Source organism: Lipotes vexillifer, unplaced genomic scaffold (genome assembly GCF_000442215.2).
Source record: "Lipotes vexillifer unplaced genomic scaffold, Lipotes_vexillifer_v1.1 scaffold395, whole genome shotgun sequence".
In the NCBI taxonomy this organism is placed as follows: Eukaryota; Metazoa; Chordata; class Mammalia; order Artiodactyla; family Lipotidae; genus Lipotes; species Lipotes vexillifer.
The window spans coordinates 8,827,337-8,846,778 of NW_006797390.1; the positions used below are offsets into that span (position 1 = coordinate 8,827,337).

Below are 19,442 nucleotides of genomic sequence, written 5' to 3' on the forward strand. Positions count from 1 at the left end.
AAGAGCGTCCGGTCACCTCCTCTGTGTTCCTTGCCTTCTCTCTGCTGGACCCGTCAGAGGTAGATAAGGAAGCCGTGCAGGAGGGGATGGAGAAGAGAAGAAAGCCAGCAATGGCAGCACGGTCCCAGGTGTGTAGACTCCTGTGGACCCCTCTCACCACCATCCTGGTTTAAAGCTTGTGTTGACTCTGCTCTGGGCGGGGAAGGGGCTGAGAGTCCAGAATTTGGGGCCCAGGGCGTGTGCCTGGACCTCCCAGCAGCAGCCCTGCTCTGGGGACCGGAGACAGGATGTGGGCCCACCTGGCAGCCCACTCCTCTCCCCGCAGCCCTCCAGCCAGAGGAATAGTGGTTTCTAGGAACCTGGCAGTTAACTATCTGTGTGAACCTGAGTTTGACGGAATCTAGCCAGGACAGCTTACTTACGGTCACCAATCTCAAAGCGATGCCGGATTTCATCCGAGAATCTCAGGACAGGCAGTCCTCACCAGGATTCAAGATGAGACCCACTGAAGGGAGGTTGGGATTCTGGAGCCTTCACGTTCCCCCTCCTCCTTCCACATTCCTGAGCCTTGCCTTCCGCACTGCTCAGTCCCACCCCCAAGGCTGACCCTGTGCGTCTGGCCTCCCTAGAAGGGGACGGACCAGCTCCAGCAGCTGTGGCAGCCGCTGGAACTCACTGGGCTTCCTACAGGTGCAGGCAGTTCACTGTGTCATTCCTACCATAACCCACAGGTCGCCGTGTCATAGGGGGAAACAGGCACAGAGAGGTGCGGTTATCTGCTCAGGGTCACCCAGCCAGTAAGTGCCAGAGGGAGGACTCGAACCCAGACACCCTGCCTCTGCGGGTCACACCCTTAACCACTACACCGCCTCTTCCAACTCGGAACAGCTCCAGGGGTGGAGTGAATCAGGGCACAGATGATCCAAGAGAGGAAAATCCAAAATTCTCATGCAGGTGAAATGCATCGTGGGTGCTGGGGCAGCAGCGTCCTTTCCTAGTCACGTTGTGCTGAACCTAGGATCGATTTGGTCCACGTCTCTTCTGCCGTGGCAGCCAGTGAGCGGAGGGTCGGCGCCCTCCGGAGAAGGGATTATTCCCAGCGGGGCACTTGCCTTTCAGCCCAGGGGGACACGCACGAGACCTCCTGAGGCTGGGGACCCACTCACCCTGCAGGGTTAGAGATGGCGAGAGAAAGTCTTCCCCCAAGATGCCGTCCGCCCCTGCGTGGGCAGCGCTGCCTGGCTCTGAGGATCTGGACATTGAGAGGTTTGGTTCACCACTTCAGGGAGAGCCCAGAGCCCCTTTTGCTAACCCTGACTTCTACCAGAGAAAGAACGAGTGACAGGTATGACCTGGAGGTCAGCCTGATTTCAAGAAAACAAGTCTATGATTTTTTCCCCATTCTATTTCCTCCATCATACTCCCCAAACCCATGTCACCCATGGTTTCCAGCAGTCGAGGAGATGGACAACAGGTGTGTGTGCGTGTGTGTGTGTGCGTGCGCGTGTGTGTGACGGGGAGAGAGAGGACACAGCTCTTGCACTGACAACAGGGGGCAACCTTCCTCCCAGGCCCTGCCCACTTGGGGAATTGGCCAGGTGTGTCCCTTGGCAACCTGTCGAGCCCCCTGGAGGGCGTCAGCGTGTTTCTGGGATGGGTGTGGACGGCTGGGAGGAGGCGCTGACAGCTGGATCTGAAACTGTGTTCATGGTCCGGCTTGGAGGGTTGACAGGGCAGGAAGCGGGTGGACAGGGCAGGGGGAAGCTGCCTCTTAAAGGGACCCTGTCACCCCCCACCCCCGTGGGCTGTGTGTAAACCTCCTCCGGGCGGGAACTGGTGGGGCTCTGCGGCCAGCGGAGGCCTTCGCCCCGGGCCCACAGGACAGAGGGGCCAACCAAACGCGCCAGCAGCACAGCCTGTGGAGCGCAAGGGGGCGGGTGAGGCCAGGCAACCCAGCGGAAGCCGCCGGCCGCAGAGCACTGGGAAGGAGCGCAAGAGTGGGGCTGACAGGCGATGCATGCGGTGGGTGAGGGCGGCAGGGTCCCTGGGGCCAGGCTCCTTCCAGAGCTCGCTCGCCAGCTGTTAACCTCTCGTCTGCCTCGCCTCCGCCTGCCTTCTCCCCCTCTGTATCTCCCCTCAGCCACGCTGTGGACCGAGGCCAGCTCACCCATCTGTTCCAGGTCCCTCTGGTGAACGGACAGACGCCAGCCCCTCCCCACTCCTTGAGCGCCGTGACGCCCACCCACCTCTCTCCTCCTCTCGCCCCCAGACCCGAATGACGACTTGCCACTGCGTTTTCTAGGCTGGATGCTGGGCGTCCTGGACTCTCCTCTGGCTCCTGCTTCCCTCCTTTCTCTTCCTGGACACCGCCTCCCCTGCCCTCCCAAAACAGCTCTACCCACAAAGATGCTTTTCCTCTCTAGAGAGAGTCCCCCAGTGTTTTCCAAAACCTGATGTTAAAGCACATGCGTATTTGTCGTTTGCACGGGGTCTTCGCTCTGCCCTCAAGACCAGTGCTCTCCACGTGCCCTGTGATGCCATGGGAAGACCCTGCAGGGGGTCAGTTCTTTCCCACTCACAGCACGTGACTCGAATGGGAGCGAGAAGCCTCTCGGTGCCCCCAAAGGCTCCAGGATATTCAGAAAAATACTCTGGGAAGCCAGCAAGCGTTTCAAGTGACCCTCACCTCACCCACGCCCTGGCCGACCTCTGCTCCCCGCCGGGCTGTCCAGAGTCTCCACGGTGGCATTTCTGCTTTTTTTTTTTTTTTTTTGGCAGAAAGGCCTAGGGAACCGAGAGGTCCCTTTCCCTGTGACCTGACCTCCACACTAAGAATAACAGCCCTGGGACAGCATGTCTTGTGATCCATCTGAGAGGGGGCACAGCTAGGAATGGTGGAGGTGGAGGGGTCACGGAGCTGGAGGGAGCTGGGGAGAAATGGGAGAGCACAGACTCCTGAGACTCAGAAGTAGAGAGCGAGAGTTGGCCGCCCCAGGAGGGCCAGGGAGAGGGACCGGGGAGACTCTAAGAGGCCAGCCCGATGCTTTCTTACCTCCTCACCAACCTCAGAAGTGCATCTCCTGGAAACCCCACCTCGTGGCTCAGAGCTGGGGTATCCCTTGAAGAACCAAAGGGGCAGATGTCCTTTCTTACGGAAAGACAGATGCCCTCGGTGCTGGGCCCTCCCCACTCCACCCCTGGGGAGGACGGCTGTGTGGTTCCCGGGGCTCCTGAACATCCGTGTGTCACAGAGCATTGCTCCCTTTCCCCTGTACTCTGAGAGGCAGTGGTCCAGACCCAGGAGCCTGCCCTCTCTTTGCAGAAAGCCTGCCTGCCCAGGACTCCAAGAACCCTCACAGGAAGGGGACAGCCCTTAGCTGACCAGCTGTCCACGAACTTTGAAAAAGTCTTTGAAAAACATTCATCCGTTCCCTTCCCCAAATATGGTGTAAAACAAACAAAATCCACGTGTGCGGGACAAAGGAGTGGGTCAGCATCCTGATCGCTCCCCCTAGACACGACAGCCCCCAGACCCCCACCCGGCCTGCAGGAAGGGCTGTGAGAACCTCGTTCTCGCGCGGGGGGAGCTTCATCAGGATCCTGAGTCAGAATGATGGTGCTGAGCACGGCGGTGCTTCAGAGACACCCCTGCCCTGAGAGCCGGTCTAGGGTCGCCTCCCGCGTTACCAAACCTTGGGACTGACCTGGCCTCCGTCCCCTTTCAGGGAGGAAAGCCTCTGTCCAGAGGCACCGGGCCCGTCCAGGGCTGGATGCCCGTCCAGGGCTGCCGCGAGGGTGACCTTGTAGATGCTGCTCTGATGCCATGGTCCCCTCGTTATCACGAGCGTCACGCGGCTCACCCCTGAGCCCAGAGGGCCTGGCTGTGCCTGGACCACACCGATGGCCGCTTGCTAATCCCCAGACCACCTCACGAGGGTCCCCGCCCCTGTTCCCTCCCTGCCTCCCTGCAGACAGGCCTCCTAGGAGGTGCTGCAGGCCTGGGAGGGGCTGCGGAAGTAGGATGGGCAGCGAGGGGGCTGGGCCTGGAGGGGGAGGACCCCGCCCCGCTCGGACTCGGCAGCGACGGTGCGGCCCGACGGCGGTGCTCTGTTCTTGTCTGTCTGACCTTCCTTTTCACTCCCGTCCTGCCGCCCCGTGTAGGGCTACTTTAGTGACCCCTGGAATGTCTTTGACTGCCTCATCGTAATTGGCAGCGTAATTGACGTCATTCTCAGTGAGACGAATGTGAGTATGATTCTGCCCAGGACGCCTCCGTGTCCCTCCCTCCTTACCTCCTCCGGTTTATTGTTTGGTTTCCTGTTTTACCCCCGCCAGTCATGCTTTCTCTTGCACCTGCCGCCGTCCTGGGGGACGTGAGCCCCCGCGCTGTCCCCACTCTGCCGGGCCGGACAAGGGGCGGCCGGGCTTCTCCGCCTCCAGGACCCCCGCCCGGCCCCCCCGCCCCGACTAACCCGGCCTTTGTCAGGCTCCGCGAGCACCGGGTGCCAGGTGTGCGCCTCCAGGACTGTGGAGTGGTAAGAGGGTCCAGTATATGCCCACGTAACCTCTTTCTTTTCTCATTTTTTCCCTCTTCTCTCCTTTCTTTCATGCTTTTTTTTTTTTCATTTTCCTCTCCCTTTTGTTTTGTTTTTCTTTGTTGTTGGTTTTTTTCTCCTCTCTCCCTCCCTTGGCCCCTCTGCCCCATGCAGCACTATTTCTGTGATGCATGGAACACATTTGACGCCTTGATTGTTGTGGGTAGCATTGTTGATATAGCCATCACCGAGGTAAACGTAAGTACCGGCGTCCCGCCCTGTGACGCCGCGCCTGCCCCGCACTCACCCCATTGCTCTCTCCTTGCCGCTTCCTCCCAACTCCTTATTCCCACTAAGTTATTCTGGTTTGTTTGTTTAAATTGGTAGAAAGGGTTTTCTTTCTCGTTGCTTTACTTCGAAATTGTTTTATTCTTTTTTCTTTAACGTTTGGAACGAGGCGCCCTTCCCTCTGAGTTTTGATTGCTGCATCCTTTCCTTCCCCTTTTGCGATTGGCCTAGCATGACACACACTGTCTAGGGGGATGCAGCCCTGGGATCCCACAGTGAGACGATGGAAGGGTGTTTACAACCGCTGGGCAGCTGCTGGCGCAGCCCCTTCCCACCCCCAGCATCCGGGAAATGAGCTCTCCCGAGGACCACGGGTGAAGGCTCGCACCTGGCCGGCACTGTCAGCCCATCGTACTCACGCTAAAACAGCCCCTCCACTGAGAGGCGGTGGAGAACGGCCCGCACCCCTCTTTTCTGGAGAGGGCTCCTCTGCCACCCCCCTGCAACTTGCTGTGGGAGCACCTGGCCCCAGGTGAACCTGCCCCAGAGGACCAGCCTTGCCCCTGTCTGGCTCTCCCCTCACCACCCACCCCCCGGCTCCAAGACCTCCTGCACCTGCCCCCGGGAGCTGCCCCTCCTAGACAGTCCCTCTAGCCCCTGCACACATCCCTCTGCTCCCCGGCATGTTCAACCTTCTCTCGTTATCTATAGGCAAGCCCTCTTGCGGTTGGTCTTTAACAATGTGTGGTTTAGTTTTTTGTCAGGATTTTTCCTTGGTTAAGAGACTTGGTAATGTTTGCACAAATGTTGATGCACTGAACCATTGAATAACAGCACGGAGCAGATGCTCCAGAGTTCTGATCTAAGGTGTCAGAAACACCCCACGACCGCCACCATCCCCCGTCCTTGTCCTTACCCGCCCCCTCCACCCTGTAGTCAGCTGCCAGTCGGTTGAACTGATGTTATTATATGTCCTGCTTCCGCTGATCAGAAGTCCTGTCTGCCCCCTTCGAGCGGGTGGACGTTGGGGGGAGGCTGTTCTGCTTTCCCTGTGTCCCCCCTGTCAACATGGCCCCCTCCCTGCTCGCCCCGTAGCATAGATTCGATTGCCCCTCTGTCTCGGTGATCCCCCAGGGTCGTCTTTGTCTTGTGGGGTGCGTGTGTGTGTGTGTGTGTGTGTGTGTGTGTGTGTGTGTACGTGTGTACACTCCCTTGACCTCTGCCACTGAATCATTGGAACACAAGGAAACCAAGCTCCCCACTCAGACTCCATGCCTCCCCTCCCTTGGCACTGCCCCCGCCAAGTGGCTGGATGGACCCCAAGTTGTATCCCAGGAGCTGTCACGTCCCTACCTACAAGTATCCACCGGCCAGGGCCTGTGCTCGGACCGAGGGGCCCTCGGGGGAGACCAGGGAAGGGCAGGATGACCCTGCGTCTGGAGGGTGGGTCCCTGTGGGGAACCATGCAGGGACCCACAGGAGGGTGACAGCAGGCAGCTCCCTGGGTGCAGAGGACCCACCTCAGTCCCAGGGTCCCCTGGGGTGCTCACTGTTGGCCAGGCCCACGCCATCGCTCAGCCTGACGTTTTCTTTCAAACTACTGCTATTTTTAAAGAAAAACAAAGACAAAGGAAAAAATTCTAGAGTATAAAATTTCTACCCCGAAAAGTGACTGTTGGAATTGGGGGTGGTGCAGGACCCCAGGAACGGCACGTGGAGTCACATGCAGACCCTCCATTTGTACAACAGTTTCCGTTTACAATTCGCCTCGGCACCCAGCTTGTGCGCCGTGAGCCTGAGCTTGACAGACGCGAATGACCATCCCCGTTCGCCGATGCACAGGTGAGGATGGAGCGTGCCGCGTGCCAGTGCCTTTGCTGCCCCTCGGCTGGAGCCCAGGCCTCCCGGGGCGGGGGGCCAGCGTTTTTGTCTGTTCAGTCCATGACGCCCTTTGATGAACACATACATCTCATAGCCTCCTCTCGTGGACTCCAGCCGGCCAGGATTTGTTCAGCCCTTACGTTCCACAGTCTGTATCTTTAAATAACCACAGGAGGTTTTTTATTTTCTAAACGAGAAGTTATCGGCCCAGCCCCGCTTCCAGTTGGGAAGCCCCTCCAATTCCTCCCAGTATCCTTCGCCCACATGGAGATGCTCTTCACGCTCCAGATTGAGGAGTTTGTGAAAAGTCACACGAAGGGTTGTCTGGAGATAAAAATGGGGACAGCGTGTGTGATGCAGAGCAGAGGAGGTGTCCAGAGACCCACCACTCGGCCCCAACTGTTTCCCACTCCCTCCCACACATCCAGAAAGGACACCCGCGTCATCATCCCAGGCATGGGCCGGAGGAGGAGGCCGGACCAGGGTCAGATCAAGTGCTTGAGTCCTGCTTCTCCCCCCCGACCCCCACCGATCCGAGGAGCATGATGATTTACGGGGCTGGGTTTTGAAGCTCAACTAAGAGCATCCATTTAAAAACCGGCCGTAAACTGTACGGCACTGTTGGGACCTCCCTGGTGGCGCAGTGGTTGAGAATCCGCCCGCAAATGCAGGGGACACGGGTTCGAGCCCTGGTCCGGGAAGATCCCACGTGCCACGGAGCACCTAAGCCCGTGCGCCACAACTACTGAGCCCACGTGCCACAACTACTGAAGCCTGCGCGCCTAGAGCCCGTGCTCCACAACAAGAGAAGCCACTGCAATGAGAAGCCCACGCACAGCAACGAAGAGTAGCCCCCGCTCTCCGCAACTAGAGAAAGCCCGCGTGCAGCAAGAAGACCCAATGCAGACAAATAAATAAATAAATAAAAATTAAAAAATTAAAAAACTGTACAGCGCTGTTAAAGGGGAGAGACCGTGGCACCCAAGCAAAGGACGATCTTTCCAACCCCCCTGCTGACACACCAGCCAAGCACAGATATCACAGCCCTCGTTCCCGGATACACTCGAACTCTTGGTCGACAGGTCCAGCCGGATCAAAGGAAGCTCACTGACCACTGCCCACGACTCAAGCCAAGATGGGCCTGTCCCACAAGCACGGACATGGCCCCGCACCCCGACGGTAGCCAGGATTGTGGGACAAGTTATAGGGATGATAACGCCTCTTCTCAGAGGCATGACCCTCCACCGTATGGTTCTGCCTTCCAGACACAGGCAGGTTATGGGTCTGGACGCTCGCTGGGCCAAGAGCTCAGCCCCAGGCCTCCCCGAATTTTCTAGTCTTACTGTTGTCACAAGACCTCCTTTTGCAGACAAACGTTCCATTCCAGCCTCAGAGGGATCCCTGAGGCTCTCCACCTGTAACTCGTCATCTCTGACAATTAACCTACAGAGACCAGCTCTCGTTTCCCTCCCCAACTGCTGTGTGCATCCCAGCCGCCCTCCAAATATTCCCCACGTTCAGAGTCATCTCCCCTCAAACAGCTCCGTCCTCCTGCCTCTGCCAGGCTCTGGTGCCCTGCCTTGGGAAGTGGATTCCCCAGCGACCCCAGGAACAATTGTCCCTTCCTTCCACCGTGGCTGGAGCCTCCCCTTCTGGTGCCGGGCACCTGGGATCCATTATGGACCAAACAAAAGCCCGTTCTTGGGAGCTGGTGTCCTAAGGCTGGGAGATGTTCGGACACAGAAAATAGGGAAATGGTGCAGTACGTGGAGAGCCGAGAAGTGCCAAGGGAGGGGGGTCAGAGGAGCAGAGAGCCGCGGAGGCTGGTGCCGTTCTCTGTAAGACGAGCTGTACTGAGGAGGGGAATTTGAAGAGAGCCAAGACCTGGGAGAAGTGAGGCGATGCCCTTGCGGATCCCGGGAGAGGAGCTTCGGGCAGGACGCGCAGGGTGCGGGGGTCAGGGAGGGGAGCAGCTGTGGGCCTTCGCCTGGGCGGGGGGCGGAGGCTCGGGCGCCTTTGAGAAGAGGTGTCCATGGTCCGGGGACCCCTGCGGGAGTCAAGGGCAAAGCCCTCCACCAGCTGGAAGGTGGACGCAGCCATCCAGGTGGGAGGGGACGGAGTTCCAGCAGACGTGGTGAAAACGGTCAGATTCTCAGTGTGCTCTGCGAGCAGGACCCACGGCCTCTCCTGACGGCCTGGACGTGGGCACCAGAGGAGGAGGGCTTCCAGGAAGCCGTGGGGTCCCAGCCGAGCCGGGGAGGATGGAGCCGGCGTCGGCAGGAGGGGGGGAGGCGAGGCCCGTTTGCACGACGAGGACGAGGCTCGGGCGGGGTGGGGGGCTGTGTACTCAACTGCCCAGCGGTGATGTCAGGTGGACAACAGACACCCGGTCCGCAGTCAGGCATGGAATCACCAGCACAGCGATGGTATTCCAGGCCGGGATAGGTGAACAGCTGAGGGAAGAGGAGAAATGGGGGGCTGAGCTGGGGCCTCTGTGCTCGGGGCCACCTTGACCTCCGGCTCACTCTGGGAGATGCCCTTGGGTCCTCCGAGGTGACCCGGGGAGACCCGGGGCCCCGCAGTCACGCTGGATCCTGCGTCCGTGGCCACGGCCCGGCCACCCCGTCCTCTCTGGACACGCTACCTTCTCCTCTGGCTGGGCAGTCAGCGTCATGTCCCCAGCGTCAAGCCTCCTGCTCCTCCTTTATCCCTTGAGTCCGAAATTCTGTTTTCCAGAAGGAAAACCTAGTGACGTAACCCTGTGATGTCAGTGGAAGCTCCTGGGGTGTCATAAGTGGCCCCCGTCAGCCCCCAGTTTCCCCTCCACCCCCTGCACGACAGGGAGTGCTGGGAGGCCCGGAGCCCTCATCACGGACACACGTGTCCCCAGTCGCGGACGAGGCGGCCACGGGACTGACAGCAGCGACCCGCCTTGGGGCTGGCCGTCCTTGAGTGCAGCGGCGGAGGCCTGAGGTGGGCCAGAGTGCCCCCCACCGGCTCTGCACTGGGTGCCTTCTGACAGTGACGTCCTTGCCGCCCGGCAGGCCCACGTGTGGACCACCCGCGAGCCGTGGCGTCAAAATTGTCACCTAGAAACTCTCCAGAGAGAAGGCCTCAGGGACCCCAGGTGGGAACAGGATGGGGGACGCGGCCGAGGGCCTCCGGGCAGGTTCAGCGGGCGGGGCCTTGCGTGGACACAGAGACAGGACTAGTGCAGGGCTGCAGAGTGGCCGAGCAGGACGGTGGGGTGAAGTGACATGGTCCCGGCTGGGGCCTCGTGAGGAGCTCGGCAGGGGTGGGGGGCAGGGTGCTGCCCTCGGGGGGGGGGGGGGGGGGCGCCAGGCCAGGGCCCCCACACGTCACATCCCTGAGAGGGGCCGAGCTTGCTCAGGGTTTGCCAAGGCCGTGCAGCTAACAGGTGGCGAGAGCGGGATTCGAGTCCATCCCTGTGGGAGAACTGACTCCTGCACTTCCGTGAGCCCTTCGGCCAAACCGCGGGCAGGCTGGCAGGGGCCCTGCACTCACAGGCCCCGCGCAGGGCGCTCCCAGCCTTGGGACCCCAGGCAGCGCGGCTCAGCCAAACTTCTCCGGGCCTGAGGGCTCCAGGGGATGCTCGGACGCCTGGGCCCTGGGTCATGGGGCTTGGAGGACAAGAGCACAGGAAGTGTGGGGCAGCACCCTTCCCTGTCCTCTGGACGGGAGGAGAGAGCGGGTGGAGGGGAGAAGGGGTGGGGACGAGGGGGGAGGGGGGACGGCTGGGACGTGCTTCAGCCTGGAGCATCTGGGACGCACGTCGGGGCCTCAGTTAAGTCAACACTGGTGGTGTCAGGCCAAGCCAGGTGGAGCAGCTGTGACCCTTGCCACCCTCCGGTGCCCCCATCCCCCCTACCTGTTTCCCTCTGCTGGTCCCTCCCCCGCTGCTCCAGTCCCTCCCCTTCTCAGCACCACCTCCACTCCCACGCCCCCAACAAAGGAAGCCACCAAGGTGCCTTGTTCACACGAGGGCAGTACTGACTCGGTACCGCCCGCCCCCAAAAGAAACTCTGCCTTTAAAGGGATGAAGGTAAGACTCGACCTAGAGGTGGTATCTGGAGCATGGATGTGAGTGAGGAGGGGGCCCGGCCCCCAGTTGTCCTAAAGGGTAGTTTCTCCTCTGCTTGGAAAGGAAGTTGGCCCTGAGAGGTTGAGCAGAGCCCCGCTCGCCTAGCAGTGAGCCGGGCCCCCGACCAGCCGCAGTCCAGCAGGGCGCGGGGAGCCATTTGCAGAGCCCGGGCTCTGCCTGCAGAGTGAGGCCCACGTGCTGGACAGCAGGCTGCTGGGCGCAGGCTGTCCCAAAGCAGTGGCCTGGAGGAGGGTCCTGCAGGCCTGACCCGAAAGGCCTCTGGAACCCGTTTCTAATGGTTTTCTCCCGGCTGAGTTAGGCTGTCCAGTGTCGCGACAGCTGGGACCCGACGGGGTCCCTCATCCCCTCCGCCTTCTGACCGAGACCCCTCCACCTCCCGTCCTCTAATTTTCTCTCCTTTCCTCCCTCATTCTCACCTCTTCTGTCCTCATACAGCCCTCTCCTTTCCCCTGAATCGGAGGGCTGGACTGAAGGATGCTGTCAGGACACAGCCCTGGTTCAGCCAGACGGCCATCCATCCAGGCAGCGGGTGTCACTTGTCCCCAGCTGAGCCAGCTGCCGGGGTGTTTGCCAGAGAGCGTGCGTCTAAAGCGGAGGGACCTCGAATATTCCCTGAGCTCTTGGGGGAAGTGAGGGGGCTAATTTCAGCAGGCCCCAAAACACTGACAGGTGCCCCCAAAATCACTCACTCTGTCTAATGCCGCTTCCTGAGAGCCGGCTGCTCTCGCTGGTTTGTTTCCTTGAGTCTGTCTCTGTCTCTCTCTCTGTGTCCCTGTCTCTGTCTCTGTCTCTCTCTCTCTTTTTCTTCTCCATCTTTCAGGCTCACTGTGTCCGTCCACGTGTGTGTGTGTGTGTGTGTGTGTGTGTGTGTGTGTGTGTGTGTCTCTCTCTCTCTCTGTGTCCCTGTCTATCTCTGTCTCTGTCTCTTCATTTATTTTTCATGATTTCCTTTTGTTGGTTATCTGTTTGAATGACTGTCCCTCCCAAGGAAGATAAGACAGCCCTGGCGATTTTGTAATCAGTCCCGTGTGGCATGAGCTCTGGCAGGTAACAGCCCCTGAGGAGCCGTAGGGCTGCAGGTGAGCAGTGAGCAGCCCCTGAGGCCTCAGCCACTCCGCAGCGCGACTGACAGCACAGGCCCTGTGCCGGTCACCACAGCTCAGCACCCGCAACGCCTGCTCTGCCTCTCTCCTCCAGTCCCCTTGGGGCCAAAGACCCCTCGAGGGGTGCTCAGAAGGGCATTTTAACTGAGTGCCTATGACCACAAAGGTTCTCCTTTCTGGCTAGAATCTCCTTCCCCTTCTGGGTGGAATTTTCCTTTGGAGAAACAGATGTAAGCCCACAGGGTTGGGGTGGGGGGGCTGCCTTTCCAGCCTCCGCCCTCGCATCTTTGGGGTGACCTTTGGGGCGCCCCGCCCTTTTCTGTCCTTGTCTCCGCCTTCCTCACAGCCCCCACCTTCCCCTTCCCAGCTTTTCTCTTCCTCAAACCCACTTCCATCCCTCCATTCGTGCCGGACCGAAATGGAAACTGGGCTTAAGAATTGCTTTTGACCATCGGCATTTCCTTCATTTGCCCTCAGATCTGTGGCACCGACCCTCCACTGTGTCTCCCAGTCGACACGTGCTTACTTAGACCTTGCGTCTCCCTCCCAAGAAAGCACCTCATTCAACCTTAGAGAGCTAGCAGTTTACAACAGATTTTACTTTGACCTTAAAATTCCTTCCCTGCAGCCGCCCCTGGTGGCTCTGACCGTCAGCACCTCCCAACCCCTCCACGTCCGCGGGGCCACACCTCAGTTCCCAGGACGTGCGTTTCTCCCCGTTGGAAGAGGGGCTAGAAGGATAATGAGAACCCCCACCCCTGAACGTATGCCGGCTGGCTCCTGGCCACGAAAGCAGCGTCAGAAGTCTCTAGAAGCCCTTGCCTCCCGTATCCCCAGCTCTCTCTGTGTGTACAAGCCTCCTATTTATCCTCCCACCCTAGGCTAACTGGGGTCTCACCAACAAAGCCCCAACCCCCCAGACCCCCGCTATGACACCATGACATGCTCACAGCTGAACTACCGTCTTGTCTTGCAGATCAAATGGAGATGAGATTAGAGATAGTTGGAGTAGAGAAGCAGAGCTGGTGCGGGGGATGGCAGGCGGAGGGGGGATGGCAGGCGGACCCAGATCTTCAGGTGTTTTGGCATGGAATTGATACCAGATCCACTCCCTGAGTTCTGGACGAGAGTTTTTTGTTTTCTGTCTTTTCAAGCAAGGCTTCTGTAGGCGGGCAGCCAGTAAAAGGTCCACACATTCCCGTGCTGTCGCTTTTGACTCGGTTCAGAGAGATGTGGAATTTCAGTGACCGATACATAACCGTTGTCTCAGTGGCAGCCACTGGGATTGGGCCCTTGTCCGAGGGCCTGCTTGGACTCAGCCTTCCCTGCAGGGAGGCAGGTCATCTGCACCTTTCCAAGCCAGCCTGGCCAGGAGACGCAGCCACGGCACACAGCTGCTCTTAAGTGCCCTCGAACCACCGATCACAGAGAACATCCTGGAAGATAGTCAGGATATCGAAATCTACCGCCTGGCCCTACCTCCCCGCTAACCCTTGCCTCCCAGCTATGCAAGAAGGGGGGCCGAGAAAGAGGAGAAGGGGGGAGAGGAAGCCGCCCCTTTCTTATGTGGCCAAGAGCGATTTCCAACAAGCTCTCCGTTCTCCAGAGAGACAATGGCATGTAAACTGGGAAACGCCCCACCGATTCTGGCGTCCGTCCGTCCTGGAGAACCCTCTTTGCAGGCTCTGGTGCCCCTCAGTCCCCTCGGCTCCCACGGGTGGTCTAGAGAGAGCGCCCCAGTGAAAAGGAACAGTGAGGACATTCCGGAAACAAAGGCTTCATCCGCTGAGGTGGTGTTTCTCGTCTGGTCCTGAACTTGGGTCAGGAAGGCAGTTTTCCAGAGCCACCCCAGGTCTTTGCTGGTTGAACCATACAAGGTGACCCACGTACATGTGCCCAGGTGAGGGCAGGGTCTGTCCCCGCTGCTGGCCTGGGGCCTCTCTGACAGTGTGGCTCTGCCCCACGTGGGGAGGAATAATCTCGCTTCATTCCTACCAACTGCAAGAGCAGATTAAGTTAATTGCCCTGATACCCTATAACCCCTTGAAAATGACCAGATCATTAGAAAACGAAGATGAGAACGGGCGGCTGAGAAACAGGCTGCACGCTCCCCGCTCGTGCACACGAGCTGGCGGCAGGCAGGGTGCAGGGCAGGTGATCCCCTCTCCCCCGCACCGAAAAGGTAACTCGGGGTCACCGGGAGCGAGTCTGGGGAAGCATCCGAGGGGAGCGGCTCAAGCACTCGGGGCTCCCCGTTAATCCTACACTTAGCTCAGAAGGTAGAAGTGATGCTCAGTGGTCCCTCAGGACGTTCTGGGGGATCACAGCGATCGGCAGACACACTCGCCCGTCTCCTGGCCGCCCGGGCATCTGGGGGTGACCTTGGGCAGCAGTGCCTCAGCCAGTGGTTCTCTGTGGGCAGGGCTGTGCGACGGGCCCCTTCCTGCACTCTCCTGTAGGAATCACTCCGGGTTGCCTTCTGGCTTTCTTACGATGCATAGTTACTTTCCAGCCCGCGGACCTTGTAAGCACAGCTCCTCACACGAGGACAGGCGCACACGAGCGGCTGACAGGTGACCCTGCCCCGCAGCCTCTGAAGAGGAAGGCTCAAGGCCCAAGAAAAAAACGAACCCGTGAGCCTCCACATTCTCCCCAAGTGAGGCTCTTTGGACGCTGGGTTCCCGGAGGCCCGGCCCTCCTCTCTCCACGGCCCTTCTTGTCTCCTGTCATAGGGATGGATCATGAGGGTTACTGGGGAGCTCCCTGGTGGCCCAGTGGTTAGGACTCGGTGCTTTCACTGCCGAGGGCCCGGGTTCGATCCCTGGCCCGGGAACTAAGATCCCACGAGCTGCACAGCGCGGCCAAAAAAAAAAAGCGTTACTGAATTAATACATAGTGTTAAAATAATACGATATGCTCAAGGTGATTAGAACAGACCTAAAGGTAAATCCTGGAGTAAAATATGACTTACATAAATGAGGTCTGAAATGGGAGCATAAAAGGCTAAAAACAAGAAAACGACAGTTAAGACATTTAAAAAGCCCAAATGAAGGATTCTGAATGTTTAAGCAGTAAAATAAGTAGTTTTAATTTTTTCATGGTTGGGGGTTAATTCAGTGGGGCCAGGTGACCCAGGTGGGTCCTCTAAAGCACCCCCATTCTGGTCCCATTCGGGAAGGGGTTGACCCAGAAGACCTTCAGTCATCTGCCCAGGGCTCTTGGAAGTAACGGGCAGCTTTGGTGGTTTTCAGGGTGCATCCAAGAAGGGAGCAAAGCTAGAGCCTGCTGGGCGCTCGGCCTGGAGCCCAGCACTAAGTGCCTGAGGACTCACCTCTGTGCGGACCTCACACCCCTCCCCCACTGAAGCCCGGGAAGCATGGGGCTCCTCACAGGTTAACACCGGGGCGCAAGCCCCCGACCAGCCTGGAACTTCCACCATGCGTGCGTGTGCGTGCGTGTGCGTGCGTGTGCGTGTCTGTCTCCGTGTTCTCTCTCAGCCTGCTGGCCAGATCCTAGACACCCCACCCCATCCAGGCACGTGGGTGGACGTGGCAGCTGCAGCCCATCGTGAAGCAGAGACAGATCTAGACCGTGTTCCATAAACAACCAGAGAGGCGTCCTGTCCCTTCTCCTTTCCCTCACCCCGTGTCTCCCCCGGCCCCCGAAAAGGACACCTCCCAACTAGCAATGGGAACAAAAGGATTTTGCTGAGAAATCCGTTCCCAAAGAAGCATCTTTCAGCCTGCGAGCAAACGTCTGGTTGTGCACACTTGCGTCCATCAAAAACCCCATTACATGTTCTCCTTGTTTATACCTTGAAAACAGAAACACAGGAGCAACTCTCTGAAAGTGGAGGGTAAGAGTGAAGTCGTGACCTTCTAGAAGGAGTTGGCAGCTCAGGCGGCGGGGACCAGTCCAGGCTGTGCTCTGTGTGTGGGGCTGAAGGGCAGGGCACCTTCCCGGATGCAGCTCAGGGCTGCTGTGGGATGCGCCCCTGAGGCCAGGCACCTCGGCCCCTGCCCCCTAATGGGCCCAGAGTCAGACCCCTGAGAACAGCTTCTCGGGGTGTTAACAATAATGTCCTAAATTGTGTGCAGGGCTTTCAAATTTAATGAACTCGTTTATCTCAGGCCGGTGTCCAGGGTCCACACCCGGAGATCAGGAGCCAGCAGGCCCTTCTCCCTCCTGAGCCTCAGCCTGAGGGCTAGCCCACCATAAAGGGGGTAACTGAGCCTCAGTCTTCCCCTGGACCTGGGGGGCCACTGCCCCTGGGCTCCTTTGCTCAAATACACGTGGGCAGAGAGCAGCCTTGGGCACAGGCAAGGTCTCTCGCCTTCAGCGGGCAGTGCTGGGTAAGCGTGCGCAGGGTCAGCCCCTGGAGGCTACCTTAGGACACACACGGCTGATTCAAAACAAACAAAACCTCCATCCTCAAAATCCAGAACACCTCCGTGATAACAGGTGTGAATTAGTAGTTAATCTGCAGCCAGAGATGGTTCCGGGCAGGAGAACACCCAGAGTCCTCGCTGGGTGGGAGTCCACTCTGGCGGTGCCCGGACCTTGCCAGGCCTGTGCCGTGTACCCTCCACTTGGTCCCGTTGCCCTCTCCTGCCACAGCGTTGCTCCTGTGTTACCAAGACCCAGAATGCCGGGCGTCTTTTTCGGAGACTCATTACAGCTTATCTCTGTCTGCCTTTCTTTAAAGCCAGCTGAACATACCCAATGCTCTCCCTTTATGGTAAGACCGAGCCTCCAGACCACGCTCTCAGCTTCTGTGACCCCCTCTAACATACCCACTTCCCCCACCCGACCCCCAGCATCTTGGAACCCAGCCCCCGACGCATGTTGCCCGTGTCTGCCATGCACCTCGCCTGCCTGGTCTGTAGCTGTCGAGTGCTGTTGGTGCGACATTTCTGTCCTCGAGCTTTCCTGTGGGTGGCAGTTCACCATGACCTTGACTGTCTAATGAGCCACTGGGAGAGAATCGGACCCGAGGGCCATTTCCTGTTAAACGTCCTGAGGACTCCACTGGCTGACGTCCCCACACTAAATCTGTCGTGGGGTTTGCACGGGGCACCCACGAGCGCCATGGTGAGGCCTCTGGGAAAGAGGAAGGAGAGGTGACATAGCCAGAGACGGGGAGGTCCTCCTAGTCACCAGGCCGCCCTCCAGCTCTGAGTCAAGGCCCCAGTAAGCGGTGAAGCTGGGTTCATTACCCAGAGAGTGGTTGGATTTCCTATCACCCCGACAGTGTTACCTGTGAGGGGCATGAAAACTAGGCCACACCTAGTTTCTTCACTGCAGCAGACCGTCCGGTGGGAGCCGCTTCTGCTCTAGGATACTTTGGCTAAAGTGATAGAGAGGCCGACCAGTGTGACCTTGGAGTCTCCTTGGAACAGCTTTCTCCAAGAGGCTGCTGTCACAGACTTCAAACGTGGGCCAGGCGTGAGTTTTTAGGAGGGCCAGTGAGTGGGTTGATTCCCCGAGCCCCAGAGGTCAGCAGACAGAGGCAAGATCGGTGGGGATGTTTCCTGACGAAGCCCACGACCATAGCCGGAAGGGCTGAGCCTGGACGTGCTGCCCATGTGTCACCGGTCAGTGGAGCATAAGGCACCTGCAGCATCTGGAGGGCTCTGAACCCAGGACGAACTCAGACTGGAGGCTTGCGTTTTGCTTTTTAACGAGTCAGATGCAGATGCCTCTGCGGCGCCAACCTCCCAGACTCTTGGTGCCCAGCTGAGTTCCATGTAAGCTGGCGGTCTCTTCTGTCTCCCTTCCCGAGCACAGTGGGGCTGATGGCCGAGTTCCAAGGCCCTGAGCCTCCTCTGCCCTTCCTCTGGGGAAGCACCACCTCCTTTGAAGGAGAGAAAGTAGAATTTCAAGTAGGTACACGGGTGACAGAAATGCAGAGATGAAGGGCATCAAAGACTTCAAAATGCAGACAGGTAGGGCCCGGGGGCCAGACGGCCTGCTGTCGGGGCCCCCCCAGCCCCTGTGGCCCCCAGCCACCAGCCCGCCCCGGGAGGAGCAGGGTGTGCTGGCGCGTGTAAAACCCGGCCCCCTCGGGGCGCTCCTTCTCTGATCGGGGTGAGGGGAGCGGCCCCTGGAGCCCCGGTCACAGGGTCAGAACCAGGAGCCGCGAGGGCTCCGGCGCTGGTGGGATTTTCGTGGGCGTGGCCAGGCCGGATCTGACCTGGAGACGGTCAGAAATGAAACCAGAGGAGCGGGAGTTGAGAATCGGGGCCCACATGGGGCCCAGCAACCACCCGGACGGAGGTGCCTCCGAGCAGGGGGCCTGCAGCAGGAGCCGTAACAGGAAACCCAAAGGTCCATTCTCTCCCGGTGCCCACGGGGCTGGGGGCTGCACTGGCTCTGGGGACCCGGCCAGCTCCCGGGCACCACCCCAGCTCTCTGGCCGGTGTGGGCAGGAGGGGGGGGGGGCGGGGGTCAGTTTGTGCTGTGACTGTTCCCAGATCTGGAGCAGAGGGGGCCAGGGCTGCGTGTCCGGCCCCCAACCCCCGGCCAGGCATGCGCCTGCCCCAGGCTCCCCCGGGCCCAGCAGCCCCGGCCCCCAGCCCGCTCCAGGACGCCCCTGGGGAGCCCACCCGCCCCGAGCAGGACCCCTCGGTCCTCTCACAGCAGGGAGACCCGTCCAGGGCTCACGCTCCACTGCCTGGGCCTCCACCCCTCCCAGGCCTGCGCAGCCAGCGGGCCCAGGGGAGAGGGGAGCGGAGGGGCAGCAGCGCCTGCGGCCCGGGCCCGTCCACAGCCGTGGGGGGAGGTGGCACACTGAGTGCTGGGGCTGGGCAGCCCCCGCCCCCCAGGACCTCCAGAGCGCCGGTGCCACTCGGGACGCCGGACCCTCGGCTGAGCCAAGCAGGAGGGCAGCAGGGGCACCAGGGCGGCTCTCGGCCTAGATTTCAGAGCAGATGGAATTTCTAGGGAATCACCTGCCGCCCCCACCCCCACCCCGCGGGGGGCGTAAGACCGGGGATGCTGGGGCAGAGGCTCGGGGCCTGGGCACGGCCGGGCGCCGCAGAAGCCTGGGGCTGGGCCTACCCGTGGGCGCCGGGAGAGTCGAGTGCAGCCGGCCCCCGCCGCCCGCCTGCGTGTTAACTGCTGTGTTAACGGCCCCAGAACGCAGAGGAGAACGCCCGCATCTCCATCACCTTCTTCCGCCTCTTCCGGGTCATGCGTCTGGTCAAGCTGCTGAGCCGTGGGGAGGGCATCCGGACGCTGCTGTGGACGTTCATCAAGTCCTTCCAGGTACCCCCCGGCCCCGCTCCCAGGCCCCGCCTGGGACGATGCTCCCAGCTGAGGGGAGGCTGCAAGCGTGCTGCTTTCTCCTCTCTTTTGTGGATTTGCCCCGAGAACTGGCTGCACACAGTGGTTTTGGGGTGGAAGAGGTTTGAAAGCCGCGGGCAGGGATGGCCCGATGACCTCTAGAGCCGCTCCCAGTTCGGGTGTTGTCAGCCCGGGGCTGGCACCCTCATCCCGGCAGTGGGTTAGCAG

At 59.8% G+C, this 19,442-nt stretch overlaps 1 protein-coding gene and 1 non-coding gene across 3 annotated transcripts in view; both read left to right on the forward strand.

Moving 5' to 3' along the window:
• The window catches only part of CACNA1C (calcium voltage-gated channel subunit alpha1 C), a 435,574-nt gene that overhangs the window by 385,844 nt on the left and 30,288 nt on the right, over window positions 1-19,442 (forward strand). Inside the window, exons 29-31 of one of the 2 annotated variants that reach the window (XM_007469483.1) lie at window positions 4,162-4,245; window positions 16,636-16,668; window positions 19,068-19,196. In XM_007469483.1, the coding sequence (XP_007469545.1) occupies window positions 4,162-4,245; window positions 16,636-16,668; window positions 19,068-19,196 (246 nt within the window). Of the gene's footprint in view, window positions 1-4,161; window positions 4,246-4,709; window positions 4,794-16,635; window positions 16,669-19,067; window positions 19,197-19,442 lie in introns of both variants that reach the window. The other variant, XM_007469484.1, reaches the window with a different exon arrangement.
• On the forward strand, window positions 14,691-14,763 carry TRNAE-UUC (transfer RNA glutamic acid (anticodon UUC)). Its single transcript has one exon. It is a non-coding gene; the product is annotated as a tRNA-Glu (tRNA).